Raw genomic sequence first — 19,767 nt, forward strand, 5'->3', positions numbered from 1 at the left:
GAGCTGTGGGGCGGGGCTCTATCGGGCGCGCGGCAGAGCTGTGGAGGGGGGGCTGGATCGGGGCGCGGCAGAGCTGGGGGCAGAGGTCGGATGCGGGGCGGCGAGAGCTGTGTGAGGGGGGTCTGGATCGGGGCGCGCGCAGAGCTGGGGGCAGAAGGTCTGGATCGGGCGCGGCAGAGCTGTGGGGCGGGGTCTGGATGGGCGGGGGGTCCTGGATCAGGCGCGGACGAGAGCTGTGGGGCGGGGGGTCTGGATCGGGGCGCGCAAGAGCTTGGAGGGGGGTCTGGCATCGGGGCCGGCGCAGAGCTGGGGGCAGGGGTCTGGATCGGGGCGCGGCAGAGCTGGGAGGGGGGGTCTGGATCGGGGCGCGGCAGAGCTGGGGGGCGGTGGGCTCTATCGGGGCTGTGGCAGAGCTGTGGAGGGGGGGTCTGGACTCGGGGGCGCGGCAGAGCTGGGGGCAGAGGGTCTGGATCGGGGCGCGGCGAGCTGTGGAGGGGGGGTCTGGATCAGGGCGCGGCAGAGCTGGGGGCAGAGGGTCTGTCGGGGCGCGGCAAGAGCTGTGGGGCGGGGGTCGGATCGCGGCGCGGCAGAGCTGGGGGGCAGGGGTCTGGATCGGGGCGCGGCAGAGCTGTGGAGGGGGGGTCTGGATCGGGGCGCGGCAGAGCTGTGGGGCGGGGGTCTCTATCGGGGCACGGCAGAGCTGGGGGAGGGGGCCCAGGACTGGAAGGGCGGAGGGTGTGGCGGGGGTTAAACAAGAAAACAGCCCCTGCTCCATAACAATGTGTATTGGGACCCAAACACCAAGGCTGTAGGCTCGGGGCAGGGACACGTGTCCCTGGCGCCAGTTCAGAGCGAAACAGCCAAAAGGAGCACTTGTTCCAACACAACTGAGGCCTGGCCTGGCCTGGCCTGGCCTGCGGGTGCCCCAGATTGCCAAGGGCTGACAGCGGCTGGGGGGCCAGCAGTGCGGCTGCACTAGCTGTGGAAAGGGCATTTAACCCCTTCTGCTCCAAAACAGAGAGCAGCTAAACCTGTGGGGAACCCCTCCCCCACCCTCTAAAACAGGGTTAACCCTTTAACTCCTCACAACAGACTCTGCGCTCCCGTTTGGCACTTGCGTGGTGGCCGCATGGCTCAGATCTGGCTGAGAGGAGGCAGGTGGAGGGTAGCCAGGGCCCTGTGGATCACGTCTCTCACTCCTCTCATCAGCTGTAGCCGAGCAAACATCTGGCTGAACAAGTGAGGCAGTGGCTCCTGGAAGAGAGGGGGCAGCGGCTGCAGCTTCCCTGTGCTCCAGGGGCAGGGCTCCCCACAGCTCCTGCTCAGTGTAGGGAAGGCGTCCTGGAGTCCCTCCTCCTTTTCTCCCCATTGTCGCAGCCCCCCTGCTGGATGGGTGTCCTCCGCCACTGAGCTGGGCAGGGGGAGTGTGCCCTAGCCAGCAAGCCAGGCTTTCCTAGCTGGGCACCCCGTTAGTGCACTGCCATCCCATTCACTTCCCATGGAGGGGCACGCCCAGTTGGGCACTGAAGCCTGCAGGGCAAGAGGGAGAGCAGCAGCTGCTGCTGCCGTGGCAGGGCGGGAGGGAGAGCAGGCTGTTTCCCAGGAGGGTCCCCGCTTACCCCCAGTATGTGAACGCGGTTGTAGTAGGAGCTGAAGTCCATGCTCAGGTGGATCAGGAACTTGCACACCTGCCACACAAAGCAGAGCTGCTAGAAACCTTCCTTCCCGGGGGTGGTCAGGGACTGTGTGCTCGCTCCCTGCTAGGTGGCTGCACAGTGACACCCGGTCTGCCTAGTCAATCACCCCATCGCGGTCCTGGCCAACTGCCCCTACGTCCAGCACTGCCTGGCTGGAGCCAGCAGCTCCACACCTGTCTCCTCCCTGGGGCTAGGAACGGGGGGCTCCTACTGACATGCTGGGTTCCCAGGAATGGGAAAGCAGCAGTGGCCCTCAGAGGAGGTGCTCTAGGGAGCAGCCTGGGCCTCAGTCCCAGCGGAGAACCACAATTAGAGGCTGCTTGCACGACTGCTTTATACAAATGCCCAGAGAGGAGCCCAGCAGAAGGTGGCTAGCAGCCTGCCTGTAACCGCAGTGGCCAGGGCCCCATGGACACACGTTGCTGCACAGCACCCTGGGCCTGGCCAGCTCAGCAGAGAGGCGAAGGACTGGATGGGCCACAGAGCATGAGCTCCTCTTGCTCTCAGCAAGGCAGCTTGTGCTGCTGCCTCCATTGGACCTGTGGCCAGCCTGCCTCTGCCTTGAATCATTCATTCGCCAGGCTGTTGAGGTGCCCGGCCAGACTGCTGGGGTTATCCCCTCTCGGACAGTCCCCCTGGGGCAATGCCCTGGAGGCAGACACAAGAGACTAGCTCCCTGTTCTCCACCCCTGCCCCGAACTGCCCCACCACACTGCTAGGCCTGTCAGCCTGGGACACCCATTCGCTCACCGCTGCCCTGTAATCAGTCCCTCCCTCCATGAACGAACGTGTAAGGGCAGCATGCTTTCCTGCAGACCCCCCCCCTCCTGCCAGGCACAATGCTGTGCCCCCCGCAAGGCAGCAAGGGGTGCCGCTGTTTGGAAGAGGGTTATTTAGCAGCAGCCAGGCTTAGTCCCTGCAGGCTTTTGCTTACTTGTCCTCCCTGCACTCCTGTTTGCCAAACTAATTTGCAGCTTGTGATAGATCAGACTGAACTCTACAGGGCTCAGCAGGCCCTGGTTCTGACTGGAACCTCAAGGCACTGCAGCCATATAATGAATCTTCAAGAACAGTGGCTCCAGCGCCAAAGCAGCCCTCTCCAGTGCTCCACAGACAACCTGCAAACCTCCAGGCTGGAGCAGCTCTCGCATCCGCCTGGGGCTCTGTCCCCAGTAAGCCAGCTTGCCCAGAGCCCTCAGCGGGGGGTGGGCGGATGGTAGCCTGCAGATCATCCCCGCCCCCAGAGTCGCTGATCTCACCGCCTCTGTGCTGGCTGTGATTCGAATCCCTTTGCTGGAGAGGGGCAGTTGTGCTGCCTGGCTCAGGGTCTCTGGGAAGGGAAGAATGTAGTTGAACAGCAAAAGCCATTCGCCCTATGGAAGGAATAGAAATGTCAGTCACCTCCCAGCAGCCCCCGGAGCTCTCTCCCCTCACCCCATGCCCAGCTCGGATAGCCCCGCAGGACTGGAAGGTGGAGAGGACTGGAAGCCAGAGCAGGGGAGGACAGAGCCATCAGGCCCACTGATGGTTCTCCTGGGAGCCAGTCTGAACTCTGGGCTGTCTGAGATTCCAGTGGATCTGATCCTCCCAAATACAGGAAGAAATGGCTGGGGGTGGGGTGAGGGGGGAAGTGAGAATAAGCTTGACTGGCAGCCCCTCCAGCCCTGGGTCTCTTGGTCCAGGCCCTCACCCTGGGCCACTCACCTCTTCTCTGAGCAGGGAGAAGTTCAGTTCTGATGCTGGGGGGAAGGCCGGGTATGCACCTGGAATAGAAGTTCAGTGCCTAGTTACACAGATCTGGGGAAGATCTGCAATTGGCAGCAGCTCAGAGATGGGCAGGGGTTTGTTGCCTGGAGGAATCTAACATAAAAGATCCTTCCCAGTGAGCGAAGCTGCCTCAGTCACATCATCCATCACTTTTGGTGCTGTTTCCAGCCCACTGCAGGGGGAAGCCTTCCCAGCCCCTTCCTGCTGTGATGCTGGGGCCGTTGGCCTGAACCCTGCTGGGCTTGGTGAGTAGGCTGGGCCTGCCTGGCTTGTTGGACCCCACCCCTTGGAGCGGTTTTGTCAGACTGCTTGTTGCAGGCCCATTCACAAAGGATTTTCTCTGCCTTCTGGCTCAGTCAGACCGAGGGCTATGAGTCCATCCACCCTGAGTCCCTGGAGCCTCTCGTGGGCCCTGACGAGCAGTAAGACCTAGCCTGGCCAATTGCTGCCATCACTCCCAGAGGTCGTTCCCTGAATTGGTTCGGGGCCTGAGCTGAGCAGAGCGTCCTGCCCGCAGCTGACTGGCCAGGCAGTCCTGGCACTCACCTTGCTCCACAGCCTGCTCGTACGATTTGAAGAGCGTAGCAAGCCGAGCGCAGTTGTACATCACAAAGGCTCCGCTTTTCGTTCCCTTTGTGGAGATGCTGCTGTCCTCCAGGTCGAGGAAAATCTGAGGGGGGGGGAAACCAGCTCCGTTCCTCTCTCACTTTTTCCTCAGTGGTCTGCCCAGCAATGGCTACTTCATCCCTATTCCCATGAGCCCCTGCACCACTTTCCCCTGGTGGGATCTGACTCTGGCCTTCTAACACAACATGAGAACGGCCGTACCGGGTCAGACCAAAGGTCCATCTAGCCCAGTATCTGTCTACCAACAGTGGCCAATCTCAGGTGCCCCAGAGGGAGTGAACCCAACAGGCAATGATCAAGTGATCTCTCTCCTGCCATCCATCTCCGCCCTCTGACAAACAGAGGCTAGGGACACATCTTAGCCCAGCCTGGCTAATAGCCATGAATGGACTTAGCCACCATGAATTTATCCAGTTCCCTTTAACCGTTATAGTCCCAGCCTTCACACGCCCTCAGGTAAGAGTTCCACAAGTTGATGTGCGCTGCATGAAGAACTTCCTTTTATTGTTTTAAACCTTCTATAATTTCATAGTGACTCCTAGTTCTTGTATAATGGGAATAAGTAATAGCTCTTTCTTATCCACTTTCTCCACATCACTCATGATTTATATACCTCTATCATGTCCCCCTTAGTCTCTTTTCAAGCTGAAGAGGCCTAGCCTCTTTAATCTTTCTCATTGAACTCTCTAAACAACCTAATATTTAGTTGCCCTTTTCTGACCTTTTTCTATGCCAGTGTATCTTTTTGAGGTGAGGAGACCACATCTGTACACAGTATTCGAGATGGGACATGGATTTATATAGGGAATAAGAGATACTCAATCTTATTTCTATCCCTTTTTAATTATTCCTAACATCCTGTTTGCTTTTTTTGACCGCCTCTGCACACTGCGTAGACATCTTCAAGGAACTATCCACGGTGACTCCAAGAACTTTTCCTGACTCGTAGCTAAATTAGCCTCCAACATTTGAATGTATAGTTGGGGTTATTTTTCCAATGTGCATTACTTTACATTTATTCTTTGGGGGAAGAAGAGTTGGGCAAGTACAGTCACACCTAGCCCCAGCTGGAACCATGGAATGCTTCCTCAGGGCAGATTTGCCACAGCTTTCCCCTGACCATTCACACATCAACACAAGGGCCCCATCCATGCTTTTGGAGACCAATGCACGGTTACTAAAGGCTCCCTGCTAGCAAAGGATTCCCGATCATCAGCTCCATTTGTTTTGCTTCGTTTCATCCCTTGGTTTGTCGTCACACTGTATAAACAGATAGCTAAGGGTTAATTTTCTTTACCTGTAAAGGGTTACAAAGGGAACAACACCTGACCAGAGACCAATCAGGAACAAGATTTTCAAATCTCAAGGGAGGAAGTTTTGGTGTGTGTTTCTTTGTTCTCGTCTGTTGCTCTAGTCTCTGAGGCGATCACTCTATCTCAGGCTTTCTAATCTTCTCTTTCCAGTTGTGAGTACAAAGGTAGAAAAGACAATAGGCTATATGGTTTTTTGTATTTACATGTGTTAGTTTGCTGGAATGTTTTAATTGTATTTCTTTTTGGATAAGGCTGTTTATTTTTTTTCTTTTAAATCATAACCTGTATATTGTCACCTTGAGACAGAGACCATTTTATGTCTTTTTTTCTTTTAGACCTGTTGGATTTTTTCCTAGTGGCTCAGGGGATTGAGTTGCAGTCACCAGGGAATGGTGGAGGAGAAGACGGAGAAAATCTCTTGGGTTAGAGTTACAAGCTTGCATTTGCAGGACTCTGAGTGAGGGTGAGAGAACCTGATCTCTCTGGTTTGCGTTTCAAGGAATGAAACAGGTGTGATCTTCCAGGGTCATCCAGGGAGGGGTTATTTCCTTTGTTGTGAGACTCAGGGCATCTGAGTTGGGTCCCCAGGAAGGTTTTGGGAGACAGAGTGAGTCAGGCACTGAATTCCTGGCTGATGGCAGCGCTATCAGATCTAAGCTGGTAATTAAGCTTGGGGTTCTGCTAGCATCTCATTCTGAACTCTAAGGTTCAGATCTGAGTAGGGAGCTATGACATGTTGGCTAGCGTGGGATAAAGATAAGAATCCAGAACCAGTAGGATATTATATTTTTTTCTCTGCTAGGGGTTTTAAGCAGAGAGAAGGGTTTGGGTTTGAAAGGATCCAGAGGAAAAAAATATTTTCTGTTTCTCTCGTTGTCAGTTTGGCTTGCATATTAAGCAAGGACCATTAAGTTTGACAAAGGGTATTTGTTAAACAATAGAACTCCGACGTGAGTCAAGTACCCAGCAGAACACACATGCAAATAAATGGTTTTTGGTTTAATTTACATTGAAAGATTAGCTAGACGAAGAAAAAAAAGGCACTGTTGCTAGGCAAAACCAAACAGGCAGCAGAGGAACAGCAGTTCAGACAATAAACACCAGAGGGCACCCAACACAGAAAACGGAACCATGACTTCCAGGAAAACTGAATCCAGAACAAATCAAAGACGCGAGCACAGGCGACAAATGGGAAAAGAGGTCGAGTGGAAAGAAAAGAAGAACAAATCAAACTGGCAGCTCAAAAGAGAACAGGCAACCAAGGATGCAGCCATAAAAGAAACAAGAAGCCAAAGATGCAGCCCCCAACGAGAGAGGGAGAAACAACAAAAAGAAATGGAAAAACAAAAAAGAAAGTGAAGAGAGGAAAAAGAGAGAAGCATGAACTGGAGTTAGCGAGCTAGGCAAAATGCTCCAGCCAATCCTAACAACCCTTCGCCAATATGGTTCACAGCACAAGAAATTTCCACCTACAAGGCAGTGATGACACTGAGCCTTCTTAGAAAATTTTGAAAGAGCATGCCTTGGGTACAGCATCTTGAAGACCAGTACATGGTAGAGCTGAGGTCACAGCTCAGTGGACCCTTAGCAGAGGTGCCGCTGAAATGCAAGACAGATGAACGATTATAAACTGTTTCAACCAAGGCCAGATTCAGAATGGGGATAACGGATCATGCCCGTCGGCGTTTCAGAACCAAAGAGGAAACCAATGTTCATTTCCGACACGCCTATTACGTTGAAAATTATGGAGGCCTGGATATCAGGAACCAATGTTAAATCCCTGGACGAACTGCACCTCCTCATACAAATGAGCAGTCTCTTGGCGGTGTTCCTGAGGAATAACACGGTACATACAAGAGAAAACCCAAAAATCTACTGAGGCGGGGAGTTGGAGCCAAATGGATGGAAGTGCAGAAAGCAAGAAAGCTACTGTCAAGGAAATGAATACCCGGGGGCACACCGACAATAAACCCTACAACGAGGGCAATCAAGACCCTCCTACAACCAAGGAAAGCCACAGACACCCTATTCTTCCACCTCACCATCTCCTCCAGTAATCACCTCGACCCAGTGACCAGTCAGCCGGAAGATGCTTTAAGTGTAAACTGGTACATATAAAGGCCAACTGCCCAAAGAACCCCAACGAGTACAACTCATACACCACCCTCACAGCAACGACCCAAAGGCCCAGATGCCTCAAATCCCCTGGAGCGAGGGAAAATTTGAGGGTGGGCGGAAAGAAGGTTACCACATGGAGAGACACGGTGACAAGTGTCAGCTATCCACCAATCCTTCATGGACCCAAACTCATCAACAAAGGCCAAGTGACATTTACCCTTCATGTCACAAGCTGTAGATTTGCCTACAGCTGAACTGCCTGTCCAGTACAAGGCTGGTCAGGAAAGTGGACTTTTGCAGTCTATGACAATTATTCCATCCCCATGCTACTGGGGAAGACTTGGCCAACCAGGTGAAGCGGCCAAGAGAATGGGAATGGTTACACGCAGCCAAGCCAGGCAAGCTTCCAGACCATTCCTCGCCTGAGCCGCACAGAGCCCCGTCTGTGTTACCCGAGACCCAGACAGAGGTAGTGACCGGATCCCCTGTCAACAATTGAAACAGCCACAGCACTCCAGTCCAGGCCCGGAACTGGAACAGCAATCAGCACCACAATCGCAACAACATCTCAACTCAACGCAGAGGGCGCCAGCGAGCCTGAACTGGCAGAAGCGCAGACACCATACCCAAAGGCTCAGCCAGAGCCTGAAATACCACCAGGTGCACCAGCGGAGAGCAGTTCACCCGCAATGGAATCAACCCCATCACCTACATCGCTTCAGAGGGACAAGCCAAGTCCACAGTCTAAGAGGAACTGGTGTCCCCAGCCTCAAGGGACAGTTCCAGACTGAACAGGAAGCTGATGACAGCCTTCAGAAAGCTTGGGCGCGGCACGGAGCACCCCATCGCCTCTCAGCTCTTCTAACCGATCCGGTTGTTATACCAGAACTTTTTATACAAGAAATTCTTTCTGGTGGACACCAGGAAGAATGGCAGCCGCAAAAACAGTTGGTGTTCCAACTAAGTACCAGGGAAGCTCTTAAGCTTAGCCCATGATCATCCCAGTGCCATGCTGGGTGAACAGAACAAAGACAGGTGGGGAAGTCCTTCCACTGGAGGGATGGCAAGACGTTGCAAGTATGTCCGGTCTTGTGAGGTATGCCAAAGAGTGGGAAAGCCCAAAATTGGTCAAGGCCCTCTCCAGCCACTCCCATAATTGAGTCCCATTCAGCGAGTAGCTGTGGATATTCTGGGTCTTTCCAAAAAGACGCCCAAGGGAAGCAGTACGTATTTACTTTATGGACTTTGCTACCGATGGCGAAGCAGTACTCTAGCAACACAGGGCTAAGAGCTGTGTGCCAGGCCCTAACAGACATTTTTGCCAGGTAGGTTGGCCCTCTGACATCCTTACAGATTCAGGATTCTAATTTCTAGAGGAACCATGAAGACCTGTGGGAAACATGGCTGAATCACTTGTTGCCACCCATACCACCTCAAACAATGGCCTGGTCGAAAGTTTAATGGAACTTTGGGGGCATGATTATAAATTTGTCAACGAACACTCAATGATTGGGACCTTGTGTTGCAGCAGTTGCTTTTTGCCTACAGGCTGTACCCATCCCATTTAGGGTTTTCACCATTTAACTTGTGTATGGCCACGAGGTTAAGGGCCATTACAGTTGGTGAAGCAGCAATGGAGGGTTTATGCCTTCTCCAGGAACTAACATTCTGGACTTTGTAAGCAACCTACAAAGCACCCTCGACACTCTTTAGCCCTTGCTAAAAACCTAAAGGTACTCGAAGAGCAAAAGGCCGTACGATAAAACATACAGAGAGCGTTCTTCAAGGTAGAAGACCAGGTTATGGTCTTAAAGCACAACAGGCCCATAAGATGGAAGCATCATGGAAGGCCATTCACAGTCCAAGAGCGCCTGGGAACTGTGAACTACCATCATGCATTTCCCAATTCCTCCTAAAGCCCTGAGGTACCATGTTAATTCTCTCAAGCCTTTTATTCCAGAGACTTACAGGTTTGTATTTACAGTGCAGGGAGGAGATGACCTGAGTGGCCTGATTGGTTCTACTACGAAGGGAAAAAGGACAGTGGCGTGGAAAGGTGAACCTCTCAACCATCGGAACGTCTGCAGCGCGACAAATCAAAGAGCTGTGCACTAGCTTCGCCCATTGTTCTCAGCCACCCCAGGACGGACTGAACAGGCATACCGTCCCATTGACACAGGTAATGCTCACCCCAATTAGACCACACCTACCGGGTGTCTCCTCATGCCCAAGCTGCTATAAAACGGAAATCCAGAACATGCTAAGATGGTATATCCGCCCATCCACCAGTGCATGGGCACTCCTGGTTCTGGTACAAACCAGATGGAGAAATACACTTTGCTGGACTACTGTAAGCTAAATGCGGTAACTCGTCCGGACAACTATCAATGCCACGCACGATGAGCTTTGGAAAAGTTGGGACGTGCCCAGTCATCTCTACAATAGACTTAACCAGGGGTACGGCAGTACCGCTAGATGAACCTGCAAGGAGGTCAGTATTCGTCACCAGGCGGGGGTGTATGAATTTAATGTACTGTCCTTTCAGGCTGCGAATGCACTGCCACCTTCCAGAGGCTGGTAGATGTCTACTAGCAGACTGGGCGAATATGCAGTTGCCTACCTCTGATGATGTGGCCATTTTTTCAGACTCCTGCGCCGAACACTAGTACACTGAAAGGTCTTAAGCGCATCAGCGGCGGACTAACTGTTAAGGCCAAAAGTGTCAAATCGGCCAAAACAGAGTGACTTCTGGACATCAGGTGGGTCGAGGAACCATAAACCCCCTACAGGCCAAGGTGGATGCTATCCAAAAGTGGCCTGTCCAAAGTCAAAAAAAAGGTCCAATCTTCTTAGGCTTGTCCGGGTATTACAGGCAATTTGTACCACACTACAGCCAAATCGCGCCCACTGACCGACTTGACCAAAAAGACCAGCAAATACAGTTAAGTGGATGATGAGTGTCAGGAGGCCTTTACCCAACTTAAGGCGATGCTCATGTCTGACCTGGTGCTAAGGCCCGGACTTTGACAAAACCATTCCTAGTAACCACCGATGCATCTAAGCGGGTATAAAGCAGTTCTCTGCAGGAAGGACCGGATCACATTCCATCCTGTCGGTGTTTCCAGCAAGAATGTCTGAAGGGAAAGTCACTGGTCAGTCAGTGAAAAGGAATGCTATGCCATTGTGTCGCCCTGGAAAAGCTACGCCCATACGTTTGGGACGGCGGTTCCGCTACAAACTGGACCATGGCGCTAAGTGCTTCATACTTCCAAGGAAAATAAGAAATTTCTCAATGGGTTTAGCTCTCCAAAATTTGATTTGAAATTCAACATATTTAGGGCTTCTAACAAAGTAGCTGATGCACTCTCCTATGAGAGTTTCCCAGAATACACTGTTAAAAATGTCCTTAAAATGTAGAATCTTGTATGTTACATACTTAGTAGTATATGTAAAAGTGCATGTGTTTATAATCTGTTTATTTAAGTTCTAGAAAGATATCACCGCAGTGAGTTCCCCACTGTCTGCGATTTGGGGGCGTTCATAAACAGATAGCTAAGGTTAATGTTTCTTTTACCTGTAAAGGATTAACAAAGGAACCAACACCTGACCAGAGACCAATCAGGAAACAAGATTTTCAAATCTCAGGGAGGAAGTTGGCGTTGTGTTTGTCGTCTGTTGCTCTCTAGTTCTGAGGGGATCACTCTATCTCCAGGCTTTCTAATCTTCTCTTTCCAAGTTGTGAGTACAAAGGTAGAAAGACAATAGGCTTATATTGTTTTTTTTGTATTTACATGTGTGTAGTTGCTGGAATATTTAAATTGTATTTCTTTTGGATAAGCTGTTTATTCATTTTTTTTCTTAAGCCAATACCCTGTATATTGTCACCTTGAGACAGAGACATTTTTTATGCTTTTCTTTCTTTTTATATAAATTTCTTTTAGACCTGTGATTTTTTCCTAGTGGGGGCTCAAGGGATTGAGTCTGCAGCTCACCAGGGAATTGTAGAGGGGAAGACAGGGAGAAGAGAAAATCTCTTTGGGTAGAGTTACAAAGCTTGCATTTGCAGGGACTCTGAGTGAGGGTGAGAGAAACCTGATCTCTCTGGTTTGCGTTTCAAGGAACTGAAACAGGGTGATCTTCCAGGGTCATCCAGGGAGGGGGTTATTTCCCTTTGTTGTGAGACTCAGGGCATCTGAGTCTTGGGGTCCCCCAGGGAAGGTTTTGGGGGAGACCAGAGTGAGCCAGGCACTGGAACTCCTGGCTGGTGGCAGCGCTATCAGATCTAAGCTGGTAATTAAGCTTGGAGGTTTCATACTAGCATCTCATTTTCTGAACTCTAAGGTTCAGATCTGAGTAGGAAGCTATGACACACACCCTGACCAATTCCCTTCCTTCCCCACGTTAACCTCCTTCAAAGGCCTGCTCCTTAGCCATTTAGGAGCCCAAAAGAGAGCTGTCTAGCTCTAACCTTTCCTCCTAAGCCTTTCCTGACCCATCCCTATTTTTGTTACTTGTCTCTGAGGTCCCTCTAATTTCTCCCCCTCCTCCTGGTGCTAAGAGCCACACCCAAACCCGCTGCTGCAGGTGACTGGCAGGAGACTTGCTGTTGCTGTCTTGCTCTGGGTTTGTAGCTCAGAATAACTTGTTCCACTACAATATCGCTGTAGAAGCTCCTCTCTGATTTGCTGTGTGTTATCTCCTCGGTCTCTCAGGGTCACGGCTTTCCAGGTTCTTGTCTGTCTCAGAGTCCTTTCCCTGAAACGTACTGACTGCCTTTTCCCAGCTATCTGTCCTCCCTACATTCCTAGGCCCTGTAGACCAGTGGTCCCAACCTTTGAGCATCCACCAAAATGCCACCGAATTGTGACGGTAATGCCTCTAGATGATGCTTCTTATTGGTGGCAAGCAGCGTCATCCAGAGGCGTCGCTGCCAAATTTTGGTGGCATTTCGGTGGCTGCTCAACCACCGGGCAGGATGTGGGCGCGTTTAGATGCCTCTGCAGGTGCCATGGCCTCCGCAGGCACTGCGTTGGGGACCCCTGCTGTAGATGGTGGGATGCTGCTCACTGCCTGTGGCCCCTCTAATGCCAAGGGGCAGCATACACAGGGACTGCCTCTTAGTAACCAGGAAGGAAAAGCAACGTGGTTCCTTCTTGTGCTTACCTGACTCTGATGGGCTGTACTCAGCATTTCAAACCTCATGGCAGCTGATGTCAAGACGCTGATGATCTCAGTCCAAGAGTCATCTGCACAGAAATTGTGGCAAAGAACATACAACTCGAAGTGCCTGGCTGAGCCCATCAGCCATGCCACCTGCTAAGCCTGCACACTCCCTAGTCAAACACCATGAGCAGGGCACTCGTGGTCATAGCTGGGACAGGTCCACTTCTCGCCAGAAGAGAAGGGCACGTCAGGGTGGCAGCCCAGCCACCACCTGGGGAACACGGGCTTTGTGAGCTTAGTGCAGGAAGCTGGGGTACGGCTGTGGGGGCCAGCGCCTCCTCTCTCCACATGCCATGCTGGCCCTGGCTGGGCATGCTCCCTACTTCTCTCCCCATCGTCATATCTCAGCCCTGCCCAGGAGCCTGGCCTGGGGGCAAGAGGGAGCTTGCTGGCTGTTGCTTGTGAAGCGATTGGTCTCTGCTGAGGCCCCAGCTAGTAGCCTGGTGATGGTGGTTTGGACGCCTCCTCACTGGACGTCCACCCTTCACGGAGGCTCAGCAGACACTCATGGTGGGAATGACTTAAAGTCCCTGCTGATCTGGCTGGGAGAACCCTGCAAATCTGCTTGAAATCCATGGACCATGTCTGTGGCTCGGATGCGGGTGCGCTACTGAAAGGCTCTGAACTCTGGAAAAAGCAGGCCTGTGGCAGCGTGGTGTAGTGCTGCCAGGGAGAGAAGAGCCATGAGCACTACTCCTCCAGCAGCTAATTCCAGAGACTTCACACACACACAACAGCCAATGTGCAGCAGGAGGAGCCGCGGGTGCCACTAGCTCTGGTGAGCGGCTGCCTGCACTAATGCAACCTGAGGGCGAAGAGACTCCAGGGGCTGCCTGGTCTCCTTGGGCCAATGAAGGTGCAGGAGCAGGAGGAAGCATCCACTGGCCAAGCAAAGGCATGAAACCTTACCCTGAACAAGGTCTCCATACTTCATGACTGAGGCTTCGTACATCTGGCACCTGCGAAGCCTGGGAGGAATAAATGCAGTGATGCAAGAGAGCCCAGGGCTATCGTCCCCTTGCCAGCTCTCAGCTGCACTTGGCACTGCCCTGGCCCATCTGAGTACCATGGCAACACCCACCCAATAGAGCTGGGGATCGGACAGCGTCCAAAAGAGCCACCTTGCAGAAAGGGGCACTCCTACTGGCGTGCTGTAGCAATGAATCCCCCCTTGGTCACATCTCTGCCCACTCCCATTGGCTGCCAGGGTTTTGGCTCCAGCTCTGCCAGCCCAGAGAGGCTGGGCTAAGAGACCAGGGCTCATTTCTCTTGGGCAGCAGAGTGGCAACCCAGCAAGCTGGAACTGGCTGTGAAAACAACCTGGGACAGAGCTTCGTGCAGCAAGGACAGCATCAAACTGAAACCCACTCTCTGAAAGGCTGTGTTCCTGACCACGCTGCCAGAGACTGGGCCCCTCTGCTACTGAACCGGTAATATGGGACCCTGCTTCATGATGTGAGGGCAGCTGGGCCTTTGCCACACCTCATCGAGCTGGGCCCCTCACAGGAAGCAGAAGAGTGGAGGTCTAAGTGGCCTTTCCCGCCTTTCAGTGGCCGAGGAAATCAGAAAGCCGTTGATTAGAATCTTAAGGATGCAGACCTCTTTCCTGCCCGGGGCCCTGCATCAGCCACGGACCCGGGCACGAATCTCTGGCCAGAGCAGAGCAAGAAATGGAGGCAGACAGTAGGTTGGATACGCAACTGTCCATGCCCAGACCCACCCGTCAGAGATGCTGCAGGGAGCTGTCAATCCAGCAGCAACACCCTATCAGGCCTGCCTCCTTCTGTCCTCACCTCCCCACAGTGTCTTTGCAGGACAGAGGCTGGAAGAAGGGCTTCCCCTCTCTTTCCACCTCCCACAGCATTAGCCCTCCACTGAGCAAGTGGGGCGGAGTCAAGGCCTGCTCCTCCGCCCTGCAGGGCTATGCAGATCAGGGTTAACGGCTTGAAACTGAGACTGGAAGTCATGGCACCAAGGTTCTCTTCCCAGTGCTCCCTGTGGAACTTCGATTAACCCTCCTCCCTGGCTGTGCTACCCACCTCTGTACAGAGGAGTTGTGCTGAAGAAGCACTGCGAGGGTTACAGAATATTCTACAACGCTGGCAGGTTGGGCAGCCCTTTTCCAGAAGGAAAAAACACCCGGATTATCAGCCACCTCAGCAGAACACAGTGAAACGCGCTCGGTTGAACGGCTGCAGCAGAGTCCTTGCTCAGTGCCAACTTACTGGAAATACTGGGGTGCCCCCACAGGAGAGGGGGAGTTAGCGACCTTCACTGGCCCACAGACGAGGTGTTTCTGAGAGAGAGGAGGAGAGAGTGAATCCTGGGACAAAGCTCCCTGGCCTTTTGCACTTCACCAAGGGCTTTCCCCTTTCAGGCAGCACTGGAAAGCATGAAATACTGAGTGCCCGACAGTACCAGCTTAGATCCCAGGGTGATGGGCACCACACACAAACCTGAGCCCCGGCTCTGAACGCATGGTCCCAGACCGCTGTAAGGACACAGCTTATTCCGTCAAAAGAAACCAGCCGTGCTGTGATTAATTCCACTTTCGTCTACCCACCTCCTCCGATACCCTATCACCTTAGCATCAAGGTCTTCGGAGGCAGGGACACTGCCTTTCTCATCTGTAGTGCTTGACCAGAAGGACAGGAGGAGGCTACAGCGGAGGAAAAGGAAGGTTTTCAAGGAGATAAGGTCCCCTTTCACCATGAGTTCTTCCTGGGGGAAATCGGAGGGAGCCATGCTCAGACACCCCAACCCAGACAACTTCACACAGCAGCAGGAAACACTTTCCCATCATTGTCCTCTGCTGGGTGCTGCCATGGGAGGCAGCAATGGGGGAGCCAGAGACGTGCCTCACCTGCAAGGCTGTGTGAGCTCCCAGGTCCAACATCCTCCAGAGCAAATCCACCTGCTGCTGCTGAAACTCTCCCTCACAGCTCACCACATGCACCACCCTGCAGCAGCCTCCCGGCCCCGTGCCCTGCAGCAAAGCAGCAGCCTGGTTAGATAGGCTCCCACCAAGCCCAGGAAGGAACAGGGCAGGCACTCTGGGTTCCCTGTTTACCAGAGCAGCAGGGTTACTCACCGCACAGCGCAAGGCCATTTGTCGCAGCTCTGCCAGGACCTGCAGTTTCTCCTCAGTCACTGCCAAGGAGGAGGAAAAGACTCAGACAGAGAGGTTCAAGCTCTTTGCACCCTGTCTCCATCCCAACCGTTGTTGCCTCACTCAGTGTCCTTTGGGGCCATGACTTGCTAAAGGCTGGTGCGCCAGAACCAGGAAGGGGCAAAGGGAGTGGAAAAGGGGGATTTGAGACCAAACGCCCCTTGTTTTCTGTATGAAAATGGAGCCACCTGCAGCCTTGTGCCCACCCAATCAGACAGCAAACGTTAAATGTGTGACACTTACCAAGACAGACATCTAGGTTGGGGTCATAGCCCTCCAAGCTCTGCTGCACCAGGAAGTTTTTCAAATGCACTTTAAATATTACATCGTCAGCCAGCCTCGTCTGCCCTGGTTCCAGTCCTGGGACTATAGCATAAGGGCACTGGCTGAGGACTTGCTTCAAGGCCAAAACATCCTCAGGAATGAATGTTGTTTCCAACTCCGAGGGCCAGTCAACTCTCAGCTGGTGCAGGAACTTCTGGATTCCTTCGTCAGGCACAGCAGGAACCAGGTGGACATTCAGCCTAGAATCAAATACAAACACCATTCACCATGCAGAACTGGTATGAAACACAAGCTCTTTACTCTCTCTCACATTGAGCATGAGCCTGTAAAGCAGCCAAGGAAGAGCATTTAAAGAGCTGGAGAATTCAATCCACTGACCCTTGTATTCTGAGCACTTCAGCCAAGTGGTCAGTAACTAGAATGGCTCTCAGATGGCTCAAGCTAAGCATGGCCAGGCTTCTCTGGCTCCAGAGGGGTGTGCAGTTGAGGATAATACTCTGCCCACTTGTGGACTGGAAAGGCTTTGTGAGCTCAGCAATAGAATTCAGGGCCTGCTGGAAGGCAGCAGGTCTCTGTAACTGAACAGTCAGCCCCAGGGGGGTCTGCTGGCAGCTCTGGAGAGGTGGTAGTCCAGGGCGTTTTAGTGACATCACATCCTCTATGATGTCTTTGGGAACCTGCAAAAAGACAAGACAGACCCGTGAAAAGCTCCTCTAGTAGACACCTTCTTTAACACCAGTGTGCCATCTTGCAAATTCCTCCCTCTTACTGACAGAAACTAGCTGGAATCTCACCAGTCTCGGTTAGATTCCTAAACTTTCAGGCTGTTACTGCAGCCCATGGTAGTAGGCGCTGCTGTCCCTTCGGTGCCAGTTGTGAGCCTAGGACCCCAGTGTGGTGCAAGGGGTACTGCTGGGGGAATTCTGCACCACTGTGCAATGTAGAATTTTGCAGAAATTAACATTGTGCATGCAGAATTTCCTTTCCGCCGCAGAAATGGGCTGCATGCTGCTAGCTGCTGCTGGAGTCCCTGAGCTCAGCTTGCACATAGAAGACACTGCTGGGGAGAGGGAGAGGGAGCTTGAGGGTTCCTGGCAGCTGCACTTCCCTGCCTGCCCTGGGGGAATGCAGGAAACTCTGCAAGCTTGGGACTGAGCATCGGGCTGTTTCTCCTGCAGGGGGATGGGTGTCTGGGCAAGGGGGAGCCCTGCAGCTGGACTCTGGGGGGCTGAGGGTATCTGGGATGGGGGCCCCCCCCCCCTGGAGTTGGACTCTGGGAAGCAGGGGATTCAGGTGTATTGGTGGGGGGGAGGGGCCTGCAGGTGTCTCCCCCTCTTCCCCCTGACTGGGCTCTAGGGTAGGAAGGGGGCAGAGAAACTGGAACTGGGTTGTCATAGAGGTTTCTTTAACTCTTTACTGCCAGGAGGAATTTTTGTGGGTGCCTGTATTGTTACAGACATACTTGTTGACAGGTATTTTGAAATAAATTACCAAAATAACTCAAACTGGCATGAGTATGTAGTGTTATTTTGACAAATAAAATTTGCAGAATTATGCAATGTTTTAAAATATTGTGCACAGAGTTTAATATTTTTAGCGCCCATTTTTCAATGTTTTGTCACAGAATGCCCCCAGGAGTAAAGGGGGGCTGTGCTATCAGAGGTGGTTTTGAATGAGACGTGAAAGAGGTTCTAGTTACTAAAAGTTCTTGAGATACATTTTGCAAGATTCAGGCTGCACGATTCCTAAGGTTTTATTTCCCTCTCATGCAGAGTTACCACCTGGGAAACGGGTATGTCCTTGAGGGCAAACGGCTGCTGTGTGGCAGTGCGGAGCTGGCCCTTGTGTTGTAATTCCCGCAATTTACACAGAGCACCTGTGATCTGCACGCTTCAAAACTGGCCCCAGACAACGTGCTCTGCTCAGGGCGCCCTCCTGCTCTGCACCCGCTGCACTCAGAGCCAGCGGCCCTCCAGGCCCAGCTCCTTCGGGCTGGTGTGCGCTGCCCCGCCCCCAAACGTGGCGCACACTCACCTTTCACTAGCACTAGGCTCCTCCCCCTTGGCCACAGGCCCCGCCCTCTCCCATCCCCCTTCACTCGTCCCGCCTACCTGCCCCCCCGCGAACAGAGGCCGCAGAGCGGCCTGGGGGGCGAGGAAGTCCCGGCTTCGCAGGTTCCGAGCGCTGCTCTCCTTGAACCAGACGGAGGCGGGGGGGCCGGGTTCCTTCTTCAGCGCCGCGTTCAGGGCCCCCAGGGTCTCCGACACGCCGAATCGGCCCCCGCCCGTCTCCATGGGGACCGAGGCAGCTCCCGAAACCGGAACCCCCCGCCAGGGACTCGGGGGCAATGGTCGATGGGCTACTTCCTGTTTGCTTAACCGGAAGTGGCGTCACATATTCGAGCAGCCCTTTCGGGTGTGGAGGCAGGTGGCCATTTTAGGTGTGGCCGGAAGTTCCGCGGACGCCATATTGGGTGTCGCCGGAAGCGTGCGGTTGCCATCTTGCCCGTAGCGTGGAAGGTGAGTGGCGGCGGCCATGTTAGGTGTGGGATGGCCGCCCGGGCTGTGGGGGGCTGGGCCCCGTGGGACGGGCGCTCCCGGGCGGCTAAGAGCAGCGAGGGCCTCGGCCCTGCCCCCTCCCGGCTCGGCTGGGCTCGGCTTGCTCCCCGCGCCCTTCATACGCCCGGGCCCCCCCCCCCCCCCCCTCCCCCCAATCCTCCCTGCCTCCTCTGCTACCCTAGTTCCCGCCCTTACACCCCCCAGCGCTGGCATATGTGCCCCTCCCACGCAAATTTCCTCCCCCAGTGCTGGCTCCTAGTGCCGCCCCCACTCCACATCACCCAACCCCCATGCCCCCTCATGCTGCCTGTCCAGCCTCATCTTCCCCAGCACGCGTTCTCTGGACTACCGCGAACTTTCCCCAATCAACTCGCTTAACTACTCTCTCTAGGCGTCTGAAGTAAACTTAACTTCGCCCGCAACTTAGCCTCGTATGTGACTCTACTTTCCCCACCGAATACCTCAGACGAAATAATCTACCTCTCCGCAGAATGCCTTAGTCACCGGACCCCCACCACCATCCTTGCGCTGCCGTCCCAGCGTGCTTAGTGCATTCCCCAGCACTGCCTAGTACCCCCCAAATCCTCCCTCCCCCCAAGCGCTGGCCTGGGTGCCCCTACCCTAACCCCTAGCACTGGCCGAAGTGCAACTCACACTCCAAATCTCCCCTCCGTTCTCAGGCTGGCCCTGCGTGCTCTCTTCGGGCCCACCTCCCAACACAATCCCCCTCACCCTGTCAAGTGCTGGCTCTTGAGTGCCTGCCCCCACACTGGCCTACCCCTATCACCAAATACCTCGTGCCACCCTCCACCAGCCGCGGCCACAGCACATGGATTAGTGCCACACCTCCCACCCCCCAATCCTCCCTCCCCCCAGCACTGCCTAGTTCCTCCCTATCCCCCAAATCCTCCCTCCCTCTCAGTGTTGCCCCAGCACTGCCTAGTGCCCATCCCACGCCCAATCTTCCCTCCCCCCAGCACTGCCTAGTGCCCCCCATCCCCCAGACAGCC

General features: G+C 53.7%; 1 protein-coding gene across 3 annotated transcripts; it reads right to left on the reverse strand.

Moving 5' to 3' along the window:
• Positions 1–1,094: 1,094 nt before the first annotated feature.
• Positions 1,095–18,623, reverse strand: DALRD3 (DALR anticodon binding domain containing 3). Of its 3 annotated transcripts, XM_032781781.2 has the most exons (14): positions 18,311–18,623; positions 16,578–16,876; positions 16,158–16,438; positions 15,837–15,895; positions 15,609–15,731; positions 15,329–15,466; positions 14,971–15,041; positions 13,655–13,713; positions 12,686–12,768; positions 4,011–4,134; positions 3,402–3,460; positions 2,957–3,070; positions 1,620–1,688; positions 1,095–1,254 (listed from the first exon to the last, which is right to left on the reverse strand). In XM_032781781.2, the coding sequence occupies exons 1-14, from the start codon at positions 18,491–18,493 to the stop codon at positions 1,135–1,137; spliced, it is 1,782 nt and encodes a 593-aa protein (XP_032637672.1). In that variant the 5' UTR covers positions 18,494–18,623; the 3' UTR covers positions 1,095–1,134. The 3 variants fall into 3 exon arrangements, with proteins under 3 accessions (XP_032637672.1, XP_032637675.1, XP_032637676.1); XM_032781784.2 differs by lacking the exon at positions 1,620–1,688; XM_032781785.2 differs by lacking the exons at positions 15,329–15,466; positions 15,609–15,731.
• Positions 18,624–19,767: the final 1,144 nt, after the last annotated feature.

This window comes from Chelonoidis abingdonii, chromosome 17, assembly GCF_003597395.2.
Source record: "Chelonoidis abingdonii isolate Lonesome George chromosome 17, CheloAbing_2.0, whole genome shotgun sequence".
Classification (NCBI taxonomy): Eukaryota; Metazoa; Chordata; order Testudines; family Testudinidae; genus Chelonoidis; species Chelonoidis abingdonii.